The 18,034-nt window shown below is 40.6% G+C and overlaps 1 protein-coding gene across 7 annotated transcripts in view; it reads left to right on the top strand.

The window, feature by feature from the left end:
• The first annotated feature begins 11,346 nt into the window (after window positions 1-11,346).
• COL24A1 (collagen type XXIV alpha 1 chain) overlaps window positions 11,347-18,034 on the top strand; it is a 389,632-nt gene continuing 382,944 nt past the window's right edge. The window contains exons 1-3 of one of the 7 annotated variants that reach the window (XM_057550622.1): window positions 11,347-11,443; window positions 11,865-11,995; window positions 16,622-16,707. In XM_057550622.1, coding sequence (XP_057406605.1) covers window positions 11,930-11,995; window positions 16,622-16,707 — 152 coding nt within the window. In that variant the 5' untranslated portion in view covers window positions 11,347-11,443; window positions 11,865-11,929. Of the gene's footprint in view, window positions 11,444-11,552; window positions 11,996-16,621; window positions 16,708-18,034 lie in introns of those variants that run through there. The other 6 variants (XM_057550625.1, XM_057550624.1, XM_057550626.1 and 3 more) reach the window with 6 other exon arrangements.

Raw genomic sequence — 18,034 nt, 5'->3', positions numbered from 1 at the left:
GATCAGAAATGAGAGAGCCGTTTCCAAGCAAAGACCGAGATGGGCCTCAGAGGAGGAGCCATGGACAGACTGCAGAAGTGATTGAAACTAAAAAACAAAGCATTTATTTCTAGTGGGGAAGGAAATAATCTCTCACAAAACTTCCCACCGCAAGCGTTTGAGTAAATAGTAATCCTTCGTATACTTGCCAACAAATTTTTTTCAGCCTAAATCTTAAAACTTTTTAAAAATATTAGAAATGTGACTAGGGTAGGGGGAATGGCAATGGAGGGGAGGGGGACACACAGAGGCTTAAGGGTACTAATAATGTCATATTTCTTATATGGTACTATTATTTTTTTTAAAAAAAACTTACATATACACATGGTGTACTCGCTTTCAAGGATATATTTCTTGATAAAATGTTTTCACATTAGGAGATGCCATTTAGTGTGCTAATATGATTCTAAGCACCTCAATTATCTGTTAACATACCTTAAGACTTTTATTTGAAAATTATTTTATTTATGTACATCTAGAGCAGTATCACACTCTTCTTAAATGATGTAACATTAAGCTGCTTTTTTTTTTTTTTCCAACAACTTTTAGACTAGAATTTTGTCCTGTGAAAAATGAGGGAAATTGCCAGAGGAGAGTCAGGAAAAGTAAATCTGAGTGGAAATTTTCCTTTCACTCCTGAAATATCTGTTACTCCCATAAAATGGCTCCACAGTAATAGGTCTGTAAAGAAATTTATGTGGAGATAACATTAAGAGGGTTAGAAAACATATATCTCTTTAAAGAATTCTCCCCCAATCAGTCTGTCTTCTATCTCCAGCATGCTACCACATCTGGTATCAGGAGCACATTGTTTGCAGCAATTATTTTTTTTAGTGGGAAGAGGGAGGGGTTGGGAGAGAAATCCCTAAAGTTTCAAAGGCAAACTCCAAAGTTCCAGTTTTAATTTAACTTTTTATATGTATGTTTGAAAATGAATGGCTCTCTGCTAATGCTGTAGCTTTTGGAGTTCATTCAGAAAGGGTTTAAAAATGGAAATATTGACAGATTGTGAACTTCAGTGGTATAGGTGGCGCCACTGTAACACTTGACTACGTAAGGCATGGTGCCCATTGTAACAAACATCCCTATGGCCATAGTTTAAAATTTTTAAAACTTTATACATGCACACACACACACATATTTGCTTGAAGGGTAGGCCAAAATAAAATATCAGAGTACTTAGTGGGACACTGCTGTACATATATGTCCCTTTTGTCTGGTGTTTGGACTCCGATTATCCTAGTCTCTTGGCTATGACCCTAAAACTGATTAAGGTTCCCTGCCAGAGAAAAGCGAGCTACCTTTTAATTGGTAGCCTCCATTTAGTTCACTTCACAAATGAACAATATAGAATCTGTGCTAAATGGCTAGAATAATGAGCCATTACATGGGAGAGATGAGAAACAGGTAACTGGGATAACAAAGATAATTCATTAACAGACAGTGGGCTCATCTTAGTTTTGGTTACTTCCAGGGTTTTTTTTTTTTTTTTTTTGAACAGGAAGCTAGGCTACAGTAGGTGTGAAATGATCAAATTGGATAACCTTGAGATTCTGCTCAAAGGGAATGGGATCGTATAGGATTAGAATGGTGGACTCAGTATTATGCAAAATGTGTCAAGAGTGTAAGTGTTTCTATCTAGTTTTAGGTCTAGTCCCAATAAGTATGTTACACTTCCCGCCAAAAGTCAGAATAAAACACTCTTCCTGCACCGCATGGCTCAAAGCACCTTGAAGAACCTGGGCATCCACGTGGAAGAACTTATTATGTAGAGCTCACTAGCTTCTGGACCAGCAAACCAAGAAAGGAAGATTATTCTGCCAACTGTTCTAGATGCACATTTGAGTAAATTCGTGAGATTGAGAATAAAGGACCAGAACAAAAGGAGAAAGATCCTAGCATAAACAGACTTGAGAAGGAAATAATGGCAGCAAAGAAGATCAACAAAGCTTGCGTGATAAGAGACAGGAAATATATATTGTATCAGAACTGAAAATTTTTCTCACCATCCAAGCTAAGGGTTTTCATCAGTTTCCCTAGTGAGGAGGGACTGAGGATTTTATCATTCGTAATCTATTATATATAAACATGCCTTAGTTAGCTATGTGACAAGCGTATATAGTTATCATCCCAAAGTGCTTCTTAAGTCATTTTTATGAATCTTTTTGTCACCTTCTTAAAGCCCACAGTTAAAGAACCCTTCCAGCTATTAGCCTGGGGCTCCCGCCTGGTTATTGCAGCCAGAGTAAGCGTCCCTTATTACCTTAACAAAGTCTGTGTCTCTAACTAAGGTGCATCATGTTCTAAACAAAAAAAGAAATCAACTTCTAGGACCCATCTTTTAAAACAGGGGTCCCCAACCCCCTGTTAGGAACTGGACCGCACAGCAGGAGGTGAGCAGCGGGCAAGCGAACGAAGCTTCATCGCTCCCCATCGTCCCCCATCGTTCGCATCACCGCCTGAACCATCCCCTCCCCCTACAATCCGTGGAAAAATTGTGTTCCATGAAACCGGTCCCTGGTGCCAAAAAGGTTGGGGACCGCTGTTTTAAAATGAGCAAAGTTTAAGCATTTATCTCTCAAATATTTTCTCAGTTTCAAAGGAATGATGGCCATTTGCACTAGTATAAAAGACCCTTCTAGACTAGTGGATAGAGAAGAAAATTAGGCTAAGTCCAACTTCCTGAAAGATACTCTGTGATCTTTCCAGCCTCATCACTATATTGTAGCCATTCCAACTGCAGTTCCCTCATCATGTGCCAGAGCCTTTTGTACCTCAATGCTATTGCCTGCACTGCCACTTCCACGTGGCGGTCCAAGATTGGCTTGAACTTTCCTGTCTATTTGGCAAATGCTCATTCTTAAAGACCTGAGCTTTACATGTTCCCACTCTCAATAGAATTGTGTACTATCTCCTTTGTGCCTCAGTTGCCCTATATCACCAGTTGATTTTTCTTTCTTTTTTTCTATCATATATATCATATATATCAGTTTGTGTTTTGTACTAGATTCTTTCTCTAGCAGGTTATAAGCTCCTTAAGAGTAGTAATTATGCCATATATCTTCATGACCCCAGGTCTTAGAACATTGCCCGGAACGTGGTAGGCATGTCATTCTTTATTCGTTCATTCAATAAATATCTAAGCATGGAATTTTAATTAAGCTGTAGTTATTCTGTCCAGGTACATGTGAATAAGAGTATTTACTCATTAAAAGATTTTACAGGCAATCAATAAGTATTGTGTTCAGTAACTAAGTCAAGAATGGTTGGACATATCATTAGCCTATCTGCATCACAGTTTTTTGTAATATTTGTTAAAAATTCATATTCCTGAACTCCACCTCAAACATAGAGGCTCTAGACATAAAATTCAGAAATTTGTAAAAAGCAACTCATGTGACTTACATACACGCTAAAATTTGAGAATCACTGGATTCCAAAGAGCACAGACTTGAATTTGATGGATCTGAGCCAGGGTTCCAGCTCTACTATTTATTAACTGTATGCCCTTGGAAAATAAACTCTCAGGGCCTCAGTTTTCTTACTTAGAAAATGAATATAATATCTCCTCATTGGGTGGTTGAGATAGTTATAACATTAGATATGTTAAAGCACCTAGAACAGTGTCCATCACATAGAGGTGCTTGGTAATATCGGTTCCTTTCTCGCCTTTCTACTCCAGCTTCACTTTGCTCCTCAAAGTCTCTTCACCAATCAGAATACCTGAAAGTAAGCACCACACATGTCCCTTAGTCAGCCTCTGTGCAGAATGCAAATAATCTTGGCATCACCACAGTAATTTTGAATGTGATTGCTTGAACTCTATACACATGCTAAAATATTTATTTTGCTTTTTCATCTCATGGAACTCATCAGACTTCGATATGGGTTATATTAAATTTTTACTTTGGCAAAAATGGGTATCCCCTTACTAAAGTATGCCAAGACTTTCAATCATGTGCCAGAAGCTGTAGGCATTTGTTACTTCCCTATTAATTTGGGGGACTGGACTGGCAAATTAACTTTTCCTCCTCTTCCATGGAATAGCAAATATTTTTATGATCTTTCATAAATATTGCCATTATTGTTGCAAGAATCTTATTACAAAGTATGGAAAAGTTTCTTCCATTTCTATACCTCAAAAAATACTCTTACCATTAGTTTGTTTTGCCTTCTTTGAAAAAGTGTGGGAGCTTTATTCATTTTGAAATTGTTGAAAAAGATCAAATAGATACGATTCAAAATTCCATATTGAATTTTCTCATGTTCTTAGTAAGCTGAGAGGAATTGAAACTGAAAGTGCTGATAGAGAATCATGAGTAGCAGTTGGAATTCTAATGAGCCGCTGCAGGCAGATAACTACCCACAATCAGTTCTCATCTGACTTTTGATGACGTTATTGCATCACTGGTTTCTATAAATTAGGTTCTCTGTTAAAGTCTGTAGCATTTTGTATGAGAGTGTTCATGTCAAATACACTAAAGATATGACATGAATTGTTGGAAAATTGTAGCGCTGATTTCAGATGGGGAACATAAACCTTATTATAAAAGAACCAAAAATATAACGAAACACGAGAGCAGCAAGACATTCTATTTGGCCCTTTAATACTTCCAAGTGTTAACTATTATTCACATGGTTCTAAAGGAAAAGTGTATATCATGTCCTGCCTTACGTTTGAAATTCAGAAACTTGAATTTTTCTCTACTGTGTTCTTTCCTCAGCCTCTTCACTCCTAAGTTATCTTCTAAATCAGATTCCATAGATACTCAAGCAAACATTTGCCAGTTGCCGTGCAACTATTTCACCTAATTGTGGATTCTCTGTACTCCACTTCCATTCAGCCTATCCCTTTCATCAGTAAAATAACCTTTCCCCTTACACTACATGATTTTGAGAAAATTAATATCCAGTTAGTAGAAAATTAGCCTTAAAAGTACTGAATATGAAAAACACTAAGTTTATTTCTGGATAGAGGCATGTAAACTTGTCATTTTATAATTTCAAATGTAAATTCTACCCGTCCTAGAAGACCATTCCAGTAGAGGGCTCCAGCTTGCTTTTACACATTATGGAGGAAAAATTACCAGAGGTTTTTGAAGATAAACTTGGCAACATGACATTTAAAATGCAAAGTTTTCTCCTGGCATGACTATTCAAGTCTGTATCTGACTACCTGTTTGGTTGTCCTAGAGTCCAGCTCAGCTTATGGATCTACCTTTCTCTGGCTACACAAACTCATTTTAATGCATGTATTCTATCTTTTAGCTTCTTCCCTAGCATATTCTCCAATGTTAGTTATTTTAAACCATCCACATACTCCTCAGGAGTACAGTCCAACTATCTCCTTCAATCTTGAAACTTTTATTAGTTTTTTTCTGATTTATGTAAATAATACATGCTTATTGTAAAAAATAAAAATAGAAAAATAAAAAAGAAGAAAGGATAAAATTTAATCCATCATCACTAATTTTACCACCCAGAAATTATTTATGCTACTATTAATACTTTGGTATATTTCCCTTAAGTCTGTATTCTAGGATAAATAATATACACTGTACACACCCATATATTTTGTATTGTATATATTTTCTCATCCTGTCTTGAAATATTTTAAGAATTTCATGTTAGGAAATATCCTTCAAAACATTATTTTTTCATTGTTGCATAATGTTACATTATATGAATGTACCATAATTTGTTTATGTAGAAATAGAATCATACTGTGATGATCATCCTTATGCATATGTTTTCATGGGCGAATCTGATTATTATTTCTTCAGGATATATTTCTAGAATCAAAATCACTGATCAAAAAATATAGCTTTTAAAGTTTCTTAATCCATATTGGCAAATTTCCTCTAGTTTTACCTAATTTACCCTCCTCCAGCTGGTATAAAAGTACCAGCTTCAATCTACCTTTATCAATGTTGGATGTTATACTTTCTTTAAAAATCCTTGTCATTTGCTTTTTTTTTTGTTTAAATAGGAGCTTAATTATTTTAACTTGCACTTCTTGAATTGAGTTCATTAAATATTTTAATATGTTTTGGGCCAACTTTATTGCACATTCCTTTTGACCATTTTTCTACATTGCTATATTCATCTCTTTTCTTACTGATTATAAGAAATCTTCATGTATTAAAGGTCTTGATATTCTATTTAAAAAATGACGTAAACTCTTTGAAAGTATCAAGGTCATGTAGTGACCAACCATCCCAGATTTCCTCTGTCTGAGTGGCACTCCCAGGACATAGCACTTTCAGTGATGAAAGCAGGCAAGTTGGGTAAATAGAGATGAGTTGGTCACCCTAACTGAGGAACTGTTCCAGATTAAAGGCGACTAAATGCAATTAAATGCAACATGTGATCTTGAAGCAGGAAAAATGAAGGTTTACTACAATGTAGGGAGAAAACTGGTGAAACTTGAATGGGTCTGTAAATTAAAGAATAATACTGTATGAATATTAATTTCCTGATTTTGATAATTTAACTGTGGCTGTGGAAGAGAATAACCTTGTTTTTAGGAAATACACATTTAAGTGCTTAGGGGTGAAGTGGCATAATGTCTGAAAATTACTCTCAAACAATTGGGAGAGAGAGAGAGACAAAGAGGGAGAATATAATAAAGTCAACATGGTAAAATGTTAGCATTTGGGGAGCATAGGAGGAAAGGTATTTGGAAAGTTTTCATGCTATGTTTAGTAACTTTTTATAAGTATAATTATTTCAACATAAAATGCTTTATAAAAAGAGATTAATTGCTATGCACTACAAATATTTTCCCCAGTTTTTCATTTGTTTCTTCATTTGTTTATATTGGGTGACATTTGTATTTCTTTTTTATTTTACCACTTGAAAATCTTAAATCATACTTCTTTCTGTTTTTCTGAAAACCTACAAGTCCCGGAGAACAGGCATGTCTGTCTGATGACTTTTCTCCCTAGTTCTTAGAACAGTGTTTGAAACCTATTGCTGCCCAATAAATATTTGATAGATAAATTAATAAATGTAATCTTTCCCACTCTGAAGAAGATATATTTTTACATATAATTACTTCTAAATCTTCACAGAGTTAAATATTTTTATAAACCCATTAATGCATTGGAATTTACTTTGGTTGTACACCATGAGGTGGAGATAAATTTATTTTCCCCTAGTAGTTTCAACATTATTTGTAAAACAGATCTTATTTATGGAGTTTTGAAATGCCACCTTCATCATATACTGAATTTTGTATCCTTATGAGGATCTGTAGCAGAAGGTTATATTCTATTTCAGTAGCCCCTTGTCCTGAAATGGTTATCTCTTGAAAAGAAGAGAGGGAGGGAGGAAGGCAGAGAGAGAGAAAGAGACAGAGAGACAGAGAGAGGGAGAGAAAAGGGCGGAGGGAGCAAGGAAAAATGGAAGAAAGCGGAATTATTGAGAACAACAACTTTATCCAGAGTCAGTCTGCATGAGTTTACATATTCATTACCAGTTTTGTGACCTCAGGCAATTTAACTAAACTTTTTCTCCTCCTCTGTATAAAAAGGATAATAAGTAGTACCTACTTAACAGGATTGGTAGAAAATAAGATGAGTTAATATATATAAAATAATTAGAGCAATACGCATGCATAGTAAGCATTATGAAGGATTTGCTATATTATTATTTTTTGAGTTCCTATACCCTTATTTAATAATGCTGTATGCTTTTTGTTCTTGCTCCTTTAGTTCTATATTGTTTCCTCCCACTTTCTGTAGTCTAAGTTTATGTCCTTGACTCTCTATTCTCCATTAAAATATTCACATCTTTGCAAACAGACTCTACTGTCAAGGCCTCAAATACCATTTTAGGCAGATAATGAAGAAGTCTAAAACTCTAGCTCTGGCCCTTCTCTTGAAGTCTAGCTTCTAACTCCAACAGATCTTTGGGTAGTTCCAAAACAGTGTCCTACCAAGATCTCAACATAGTATGTCTCAAACTGAGTTAGTTGTCTTCCTTTTGCCATTGGCCAATGGCATAATTTCTTAATTATTCAAACTTGAAATTTCATCCATATCTCTTCCCTTCCCAATCTAACCAGTTATCAGATTCCTGATTCCTTTTAATAACAATTCTCTCATTTAGCTTTTCTATTGTTCCTACCATAGTTCACAATACAAACATATTTCAACACCTACACCGAACTTTTCCTCCAGCCTTCTCTCTTTCCAATCTTAGCATCTGATGTTAAGATCAGTCTTCTTAAAATGGGAATTTGGAACATGATCATTTATGTTTAAAATTCTTTAATTATGTTTCCTGTTGCCCATAGATTAAATTTAAACAATAGAATGTAATCTCCACGAGGGGAAGAATTTTCAAGCATTTTGTTCACTGATGTAATTGAGTGCCTAGAAGAGTTCCTGGCACATAGTAGGTGACACAATAAGTGTTTATTGAATGACTGAATGAACCCTTATCCTGGCATTCAGGGACTTCCATAGTTTGCCCTCGACCTGTCTTCTAATGCACGAACCTGTAACCCAAGCTGATGAATCTACTCCTTTCCCCTGAACATAATTCAGATATCTTCCTCTTGTTCAATTGCTATTAGTCTCCTACTCAAAATTTCTAAGCATACTATCTTCTTTTAAAATATTTTATTTATTTATTTGTTTTTATTTTTGGCTGCATCGGGTCCTAATTGCAGGATCTTCGTTGCGGTATGTAGGATCTTTCGTTGTGGCATGCGGGCTTCTCTCTAGTTGTGGTGTGCGGTGTTTTCTCTCTCTAGTTGTGGCATGCGGGCTCCAGAGCATGTGGGCTCTGTAGCTGAGGCCCGCAGGCTAAGTAGTTGTGGCCTGAGGGCTTAGTTGCCCCGCAGCTTGTGGATCCCAGTTCCCCAACCAGGGATCATCCCCTGCATTGGAAGGCAGACTCTTCACCACTGGACCACCAGGGAAGTCCCTCTAAGCATACTATCTTTCTCTTCTCCACCTATGTAAATCCTCTTCACTTTTCAAGGCCCAGCTAAATCCCGTGGTCTTTGGTGAAGCTGTATTGACTAATTTTATCTATGCTGAACTCTACCATCCTAAAAAGTCTATATCATTTAAACCTTACATTGTTTATTTTTTACTGGGCAAATGCTTCCTCTCCCACAATCACATGTACTCTATTTGAGGGTATGCATACCCTTTGGATGCTTCTGCGTGAAAAGGGCTCTAGTAACTCTAGCAAATATTCTCTTCTTATAGTCAAAGAACCTGAGGTACATTTTAATGATAATTCCATTTCATACAGCTTTCAAATATTGACTCAACATTGTGAACAGAAAAAAAATATTTTTAATCCTTAAGTAATTGAAGGGGAAATGGAGACAGAAATTGGGTGAGTTACTTAAGATCTGCTTAATTCTTAGTCTATTCTTTCCACCAAACCAAATTACCTGTCTTTTTTTAGTTGACCAGTAGTCAAAAATAGATATACTGTAGGGATAGAATACTGTAGAAATTCTTCAGGTTAAGAATGAATATCTTCCCTTGATACTGGGTTTCTAGGAGGATTCCAGAAAGCCGTGGCTATTTGATACAAAAGTTGGGGGGGGGCGGGTAGTCACAGTGGCTGTTTGGCATGTGACACCTTAACTAAGTGATCAAAGTTAGCATCACTAGTAATAAAATACATCAACATTATGTATACTCAGTACGATGCCCCGAGAAAGGCACAACATTGCTTCAGTGGTATTTTAGCTGAAAATACAAAACCTGAATCATGGGACTACATCACACAAATCCAAATTTAGGGACCTTTTACAAAATGACTGACCTGTGCTCTTCAAAATTGTCAAAATGATGAAAGATGAAAGAAGACAGGGAATTCCACAGAGGGCAGGAGACTAAGGAGATATGGCAATTTATTTAGTATCTCTGTTAATTAATTAATTAACTAACTAAACACAGTGCAGGATCCTAGTTGAGATCCTGGACAAGACAATGGACATTTGGGAAAACTGACAAAATTTAAATAAGATCTATAGATTAGTTACTGGTATTGTATCAGTGTTAATTTCCTGGTTTTGATAATTGTACCGTGGTTATGTAAGATATTAACATTAGAGGAAGTCAGATGAAGCCTATACAGGAATTCTCTTTACTTTTTTAGCAACTTTTATGTAAATCTAAAATCATTTCAAGATGAAAAGTTGAAAAATTGAGGAAGAGGAGGATGGATTAAACTGTGTTCTTAGAGGAAAAAATCCCCCAGATTCCAAGGGCCACACCAATCATTTCCATTCATTAATATGGTCACCTTAACCTTTATAGTGTGTATGTAATGCGGGATGCCTTTCAGCCTGTGGAAGGGGCATTAGCTGTGGATGGTGCACAGAATAGACAAGGACAACTTGGAGAAATGATATTCACTGGTATACAGCAGTCATTCATTAAACAGACATACCAAATATTATTTTAGGTGCTGAAAATACAATGATGAGCAAGATAATAGGTCCCTGGCCTTCTGGAATTTCCAGTCTTATTAATGAGAAAGATAAAAGCAGAATTAAAAAAATTTTTTTTCTTCAAAAATTGGAAGTAGACTTCTCAGTATGAAAAGGCTGTGGAGAGAATGGGGACTTACATCGAAAAAGAAATTTATTACAAAAATTGGAGAAGGTATTCAAATTGGTAAGGCCGAGGTGTGTTCCTATGCTTTTGTTGCATAACTGCAGACAATTAGTCCACGCTTGTAAGCAGGAGAAAGGCAGAAGGCAGAAAAGTGGATTACGGGAGAGAAGAATCAGTAGAAAGTAGTACGGGGGACAGACTGAAAGGAAAGAATGAAGGGGAGGAAAGGAGTTAATGAGAACTTTTTGCAGTCAGTTAATAATACGACGTAGGCCACAAGCATAGCTGCAAAAAAAAGCAAGAGAGTCGGAGGACAGTGAAGGACGCCGCTGAGCTAAACGTGATTTCAGAAGGTGTGTGTGAAGAGCATAGAGAAAAGCGGGAATGGGAGACACTCAAGAGAGAAAACATCAAATTGGGGACTGCTGAAAAAGGAAACGGTACATGGACACTTGGAGGAAGGATACCAGTCACCTACAAGCTTCGGGCATGTCGAGGGAGTACAGCGTGGGAAGCGAGAGGGTCGGAGCGGTGCCGGGGCGGCGGCGAGCGCGCCCCAGGCGCGGCGGGCCCAGGGGCTTGCGGACAGGGGCGCCCCAGCCGGGCGCGGGGTGGGGGGAAGGTTGCGGGGCGGAGGGGGAGGTGTGCACTACGTTTGGTGATGTCATTGCAAGTCAGTGAGCGGTGAAATTTAACACCGGCCGGATTTGCTTGGCTCCTCTTCTTCCAGGGGAAGCAGCCGGCGGCAGTCAACGCCGAGCGCCTGCAGTTGCCACCGGGGTCCCCTAGCACGGACTAGATTTCCGAAGTGGGTGTGTGTACTTGTATGACAAATGTTCCAGCGCGGGTTGTTTCCAAGGACTTCCTCCCCCACTTCATCTCCTTCCCTCCCCCCCACCCCTTTCTCCTCCCAGGCCCAAAGCAGAGGACTCCACTGGAGTCACGGAGTCGTCTTTGAACCGCAAGTGAACTCGAGGGCTGCACTCGCAGCCGAGCTCCCGCTGCTGCCGGCGCCCCGCCGCCTGCCAGTGAGGTCCCCTCGCCCGCCCTCCCAGGGCAGCACTCCCCCCGGACTTGTCTGTTACCGAGCTAGGGAGCTAGGAAGCCTAGCTGCCTACCCTCCGGGAGCTATTTCTTTCCTCCCTTCCCATCTCCCCTCTCCCCTTGTGGTTATTGTTGAGGTTTTGGAGCATCGTTTTCATGTGATTTTTTCCCCCCCTTTTTCATGGACAGTACCTGCACCCTTAGCAGTTCGGAGCTGGCTTCTGTTTTCCGTTAGCGCTTCGCTGTACGGACAAATGCATACAAATGCATTTAGGAGCCCGCAGGACAAGGCGTGGACAGGTCTCCCACACGGCAGAAACGTAAGTAGCCCACCCGCCAGGGCAGGGGTTAGAGCACCCCCTCTCCCCACCCCATGGATCCGCTGAGCCCGTTGGAGATCTGTGCACCAGCTCCCTGGCACTTTTTTGAAGTTGGGAGTCGGTGAACAGCCGTGGCACCCTCCTCTTGTCTCCTCAATTTGTAAAATACTGTGTTTGAAAGGAAGCCTCCTGCCAGCGGGTCTCTCAGACAGTTTATCCTAAAGAGATCCTGCGGCTCGGGAGGAGAATCTCGCTGGCTGGCGGCCCGACGCGGGCGGCCGTGGTTCCCGCAGCTCCGGAGCTGGACTCGGACGCCAGCCCGGGCTCCAGCTCCCGTCGCCCTCGCGCCCTCCTTCCCTTCTCCTCCCTCAGAGCCCTGGCTGAGGTCCTGTTTCCCCGTGGTGCTCCTCGGGGCGTGCACTCTGGGTACTGCTGGGGTGCTTAGGTGTCCCCTGGGCTCTGTGCGCGAAGCCTGGACCGTGGGGGCAGGGTTGCCGGGTAGGGGGAGAGGGTGCCCACAGAACCTCGGGCATCAGGGCGCTCCTGGACTCATGGGACTCAGCGGCAGTCTCCTCTAGTCGTTAGGAGGCCAGCAAGCGTGCTGCCCATCTGCGGCCCAGGCTGCGCCCTGGTCACTGCGGAAGGGGCTGGACGCGGGGAGGGGGGGCGGGGCTGCTGCTCCCGGGGAGTGTTCGCGCCGACCCTGACTGGCACCCCACCTTCTCTTTGGGCGCTGTACCTGCTCCCACTGCCTCACTCGGAAAAGAGCGTAGATTGGGGGTGGGGGGTGGGCTCATGGCCTTGGCTGGCTGCCCTGGTCCCCCTGGAAGAGGTCAGTGGGTTACGCAAGTTTGATTCTGGCCCCGGGGGCGGGAGGGACGAAAGCGACTGCAGTCGTTCTCTGCCACTAGTCTGCCCCTCGAGAGAGTAGGTAGGAGGAGGGCCGGGGGCAGAACTGACCGCGCAGCCAAGGGGAGGCGGGGTGCGGAGAAAGACCGCCTTGTGGCAGTGTTTGTGTGACCATGTGCTTCCCAGCCGCTTGCAGCCGAGCCTGGCTGGGGCTCAAGCCCTCTCTCCTCCGACTTCTGGAAGCCTGGGCAGGCAGCCGGCTTCCCCAATGACAAGGACGCACATCCCCACGCGCCCGCAGCGCGTGACTCAGTGAGCGGGAAAGCTCGTAACCTCAGCAACCGCGTGCGTGCGGCGAGGTGCCCAGGGCCCAGGAGACCTGACACTTCTCGGCCAGGGTTCTAGAAGAGGACAGACTCTGCCAGGCGCCTGACCCAGAGCGGCTCACGCAGGTCTCATTAGTTTCCCAAGCAGGTTTCTCGCCACTTTTCTCCCGTGTAAGTCCCTTGCATGGATCCTCCCGGAAAGAGGGGTGGGGAGCGCAACGGATCCTGAGGGACCTGGCGCATCTTCCCGACGGTCTAGGGCGGGTGGAACGGTGGAATGAGGCTTGGGTACCCGCGGATCCAGAGCCACCAGGAGTGGCTGGGTGAGGTCCTCCGCGTCCTGTCCAGCCTCCGCCTCCATCCATGTGCCCTTCTTGCTCTCGCTGCCAGCTCCGGCCCTAGGGCTTTACCTTGGCCACTACTCGAGGCCCACTTTGCTAACATTTCCCATGGTAGTTGTGACCAACCTCTCAGATTAAAGCAGATCTTCAGCTCCTAGCCCCTGTCTTGTCTGGTTTACACTTCCCTTCCAGACGCTCCTAGAAAAGGCCCTGCATAAATTCTTGGGCAGTTTGGAGTTTGTAAATTGGGTCCAGATGACTGGGGGGAGGGAGGCAGAGAAACCAAAGAGAATGGATTACATCGAGGAACTTCTGAGGAAAAATTAGACTGTGTGGAATGGGGAAAATAAAATCCTTGTGGAGAGACATCAGGGTGGGTAGGGGATCCTGCCTGTGAGGGATCCTGTGAAGGCCCTGGTCTCTCCTGTCCTCCTAGATGGCCTCCCAGCCAGGTGCCTTGCAGCCTCCTGCGATATCCAGTTTGTTCCATGACAGTTCCCAGTGGGGGTGGGCTGCAGAAAATTAACGGTAATTCAAGATTACATCATATTGCAGCTCCTCACAGCTCCAATCATCCACATGCAAAGTGGGGAAAGGTAGTTACTGATTGAGCTGAGAAAATTGTTTCTTGAAAAAATCCAGTTTCTGTAAAGAATTAAGAGTTCTTCAGTTTGAAATTAATGCTACCAGGCTCATAGGGAAAGAGACGTAGGAGAAGCAGCTGATTAGCTGATGATAATGTCAGGCCACTGAATTAAACCTTAGAGTGCCCCATGAAATCCCTGAGATTTTAACTTTCCACCATCCTTCTGTGGTGATGTTTTTTGTGAGAGCAGGAGCGGTTTTTTTAAAATCACAATTCCAATTAGTCACCCAGAAACATTTACAGTTTTAAAACTAGATCCTTAAAGACATTTTATTTCAAAGGGCTGCTTTTAGTTGGATTACCTAATGTGAATTTGTGGAATTAATAAAAAACAAAAATTAAAACCAAGAGTCAGTGTTAGATACATTGATTTAACATATTGTCCGGAAAGTCTCCCAGGCAGGCTATTATGGTCATTAAAGGGGTTCTGTAACCAAAGGGGGAAACAAAGTTTGGTATATAAACATCTATTTCCTAGCTAGCATGAAATTCTGTTTTTAAAGTTGCTTAGTTATCTTTGCATTCAAATAAATGTTTAAAATAAACTGATGTCTCAGGGAGAGGAATTGTAATTTATAGAAAGTAATTTTGAGTGTTATTGATACATTCTGCTTGGTAATCGGTGAAGCTGCAGGAGAATAATAAATTTTATTATGGGAATTTAAATAGCTGTACTAGTTTCCTTGCCATGCTTTGCAACTGTGACTTGTTTTAGAATTTGTAATTCTGAGTGAGAAGTGAAGTAAAGACGATTTCATTTTCATTCTCATAAAAGGCTAACATTCTGTCATTCATTCACTCATCATTTACTCATTTATTCAGCAAATGTTTACTGAGCTCCAGCTAAGTGTCTAGCATGTTTCTAGGCAGAAGTGATACAATGATTGAGCAAGACAGAAGCCTAATTGCTGCCCTCCCAATGTGCCCAGTTTAGTATAAGAAACAGAAAATGAAACAACCAAGTATAACAAAATGAGATAAGGGTATACACAGAAGGACATCTAACAGTCTTGGTAGTTGGGGAAGATCGGGAGGAGTAATACTGGAAGGAAAGACTGACCAAAGGAAATGAAATCTAGACTCAGACCTAAGTGGAAAAGGCATGGAGCTTTACAGACAGAGAGAACAGTAAAAGGCTCAGAGGTGAGACAGCACAGTGCATTTGAGGGCCTGAAAGAAATGAAGTTGGTTGGAGCACACATTCTAGGGGAGAAGTGACTGGAGCTGGGTCTGGAGAGAGAAACAGAGACTAGATCATGCAAAGCCTTTACTTTCTTAGCTAAATAAATGGAGGTTAGGATCACCTGGCTTCTTGATCGTGGGGTCAGTGTGCAGGTGGAAAATGTCAGAGAAGTTATATATTTGTTGAAACTCAAGACCACCTGATAGTCTCATTGACTGAAGATTGATACATTCATTCATTTAAAAATCTTTATTTAACAGTAGTGTGTGCCAGAAACTTTGCTAGGCTAGGCAGTAATCAGTTTAACAATCTCTGTGGTATTGCAAGGAGAGACTATTTTAAGTGTATATTTCTTCCCGGCTACTGACTGGACTCTAGGCATTTTGATCACTTGAAGTCCTCAAGCATATTTGTCTCCTTTGCATTTCATGAGTTGCCTGTATGCTTGGAATTTAACCAAAAGTTCTAGTATGTTTCACACTAGATTAGTTATACAAGTACCTATTGAGTTGAATTCATTGTGTATAAGTTTTTGACAACACTTTACTCCCTACTCCTGGGATAAGAACTGTTTTTCAGTTATTTTGGGAACAAAGTACAGAAATTTTACTATTACTGGATCTTAGCAGCTAGTAAAGAGCAAAATCTGTAAAGCTGTCATGACTTAGAGAATTTTTTGGCTTGTAAACGCAGTGTGATGGAAATTGTTGAAATTCTTGACGTATATTACATGTATGTTTTTCAGATTAGTCTACTTTTTCCAGTTGGTTTAAATGAAAATCGCCAATTCAGTAAAAAAAAAAAAAGTTTCTTATTCACAAATTGAACCTGTGTAGGAATGAGCATCAGTAACTTGAGGACATATATCATAAAACCTGAAAGTCTCATGGGTGCCCTAAACAAAAAGATGCCTGAAATTCCCCTGAAGTAACTTAAACCCTTTAGATAAAGAGAAAGTTGAATAGCTCTAAGAATTATTTAGGGAAGATGCCTGGGATGGATATTAGTTCCTTAAATATTCTGAGTATGGTCTTTGGATATCTATTTCCTGCTTGATCCCCTCTAGGCCTTCACCCTTCACATGTCTGGTCATGTTTTGACTGTGGCTTATGTCAAACTGAAAATGTGGCTAGCAGACCAGACACACAGAGTATTTCACATTTTGTTATATATCCTCAGTAATATTATGGGTTATATTTTCTGAACATTTATTTTTATTTATTTATTTTTTTAAAGGATTTTCTTATTTATTTATTTATTTATTTATTTTTGGCTGTGTAGGGTCTTCGGTTCGTGCGAGGGCTTTCTCCAGTTGCGGCAAGCGGGGGCCACTCTTCATCGCGGTGCGGGGACCGCTCTTCATCGCGGTGCGCGGGCCTTTCTCTATCGCGGCCCCTCCCGTCGCGGGGCACAGGCTCCAGACGCGCAGGCTCAGCAATTGTGGCTCACGGGCCCAGCCGCTCCGTGGCATGTGGGATCTTCCCAGACCAGGGCTCGAACCCGTGTCCCCTGCATTAGCAGGCAGATTCTCAACCACTGCGCCACCAGGGAAGCCCTCTGAACATTTATTGAATGTTTCTTACCATATTGTTAACTTCTTTCAGACCTGGTCTGATTTTGTTAAATGTCTGAGTATATGTACTTCTGTTACTTTATATTAATGACACATGGTCCAGACATACAAAAAAATGAACAAAAACAGGCATGGTTTGAATATTTGAAAAATATTCATATTTAATACACTAACTAGACTTTTTATTAGGGTACATTAAATGTATGAACAAATTAGCAAAGTAGACTATTTTAGGTTACTTAATTAAAAAAGAATTGGCCAGAACTATAAGAGGACCTTTCCCCAGCTGTGGTTAAACAACATGCCCTTTATATATAGTGATTTATACAACATCTTGCTAAAAACGTAGCTTGACCTTTGTCCTCTAATGCCAGTATATTAATAGGATTCTGCCATACACACAAATTTGGGGGTTTTATATTTGGAATTTAAAATATAAAATTTATATTATGTCATCACATAATAGATGAGTCAGCTAAGACTCAGAAACTTGAAATAACCCACACAAGGTCACAGAATGAGTTTGAAATAGAACCAGGATTAGCCTTTTGACTCCTAGTCTAGTGTTATTTTCTTATTAACCATGTTGTTTTCTCTGCAACAACTTAATAGTTTTAATTTTAACTTATTTAAGGACTGCAGCGTGTCTAGTATGATCTGCACAGCACAACAGCAGAGAAGCCCAAAGCACAGCTGCTACCCTTGAGAACTCTATCATCTGCTAGTGTGGAAATGTGATATTTTTTTCTTAATTAAGTAAATGTATCGTAAATGTAATATTGTGGGGAGGGGGGGAGCAAAAGCAAAGAAATAAACAAGCCCAGCTCAACTAGACATTTCCCAGAAAGCTTGGATTCATTAGACATCCATTTTATTCAGTGATAGAGTTGGGCTCTTTATCAAACTGATTATGTCAATTAAGCTTGATCTCTTCTCTGTGTTCCAACTTCAGAGATGAGAAAAAACAGTTAAAATGAAAAAGAAGAAGCCTTCCACTTACCCTACCACAGCAGATTTTTTTAAAAAAAATTCTTCTTTCTCTCTTTGGACATCCAACTAAAAGTACCCTTATTTTACTTTACTTTTCCTAAGTGCTAAAAGAATTAGGTTCATAGGGAAGA

The sequence above is a fragment of the Balaenoptera acutorostrata genome, chromosome 1, assembly GCF_949987535.1.
Source record: "Balaenoptera acutorostrata chromosome 1, mBalAcu1.1, whole genome shotgun sequence".
NCBI classification, from domain to species: Eukaryota; Metazoa; Chordata; class Mammalia; order Artiodactyla; family Balaenopteridae; genus Balaenoptera; species Balaenoptera acutorostrata.
The sequence above is the reverse complement of the archived record's forward strand: the minus strand, read 5'-3'. Positions and strand labels throughout refer to the sequence as shown.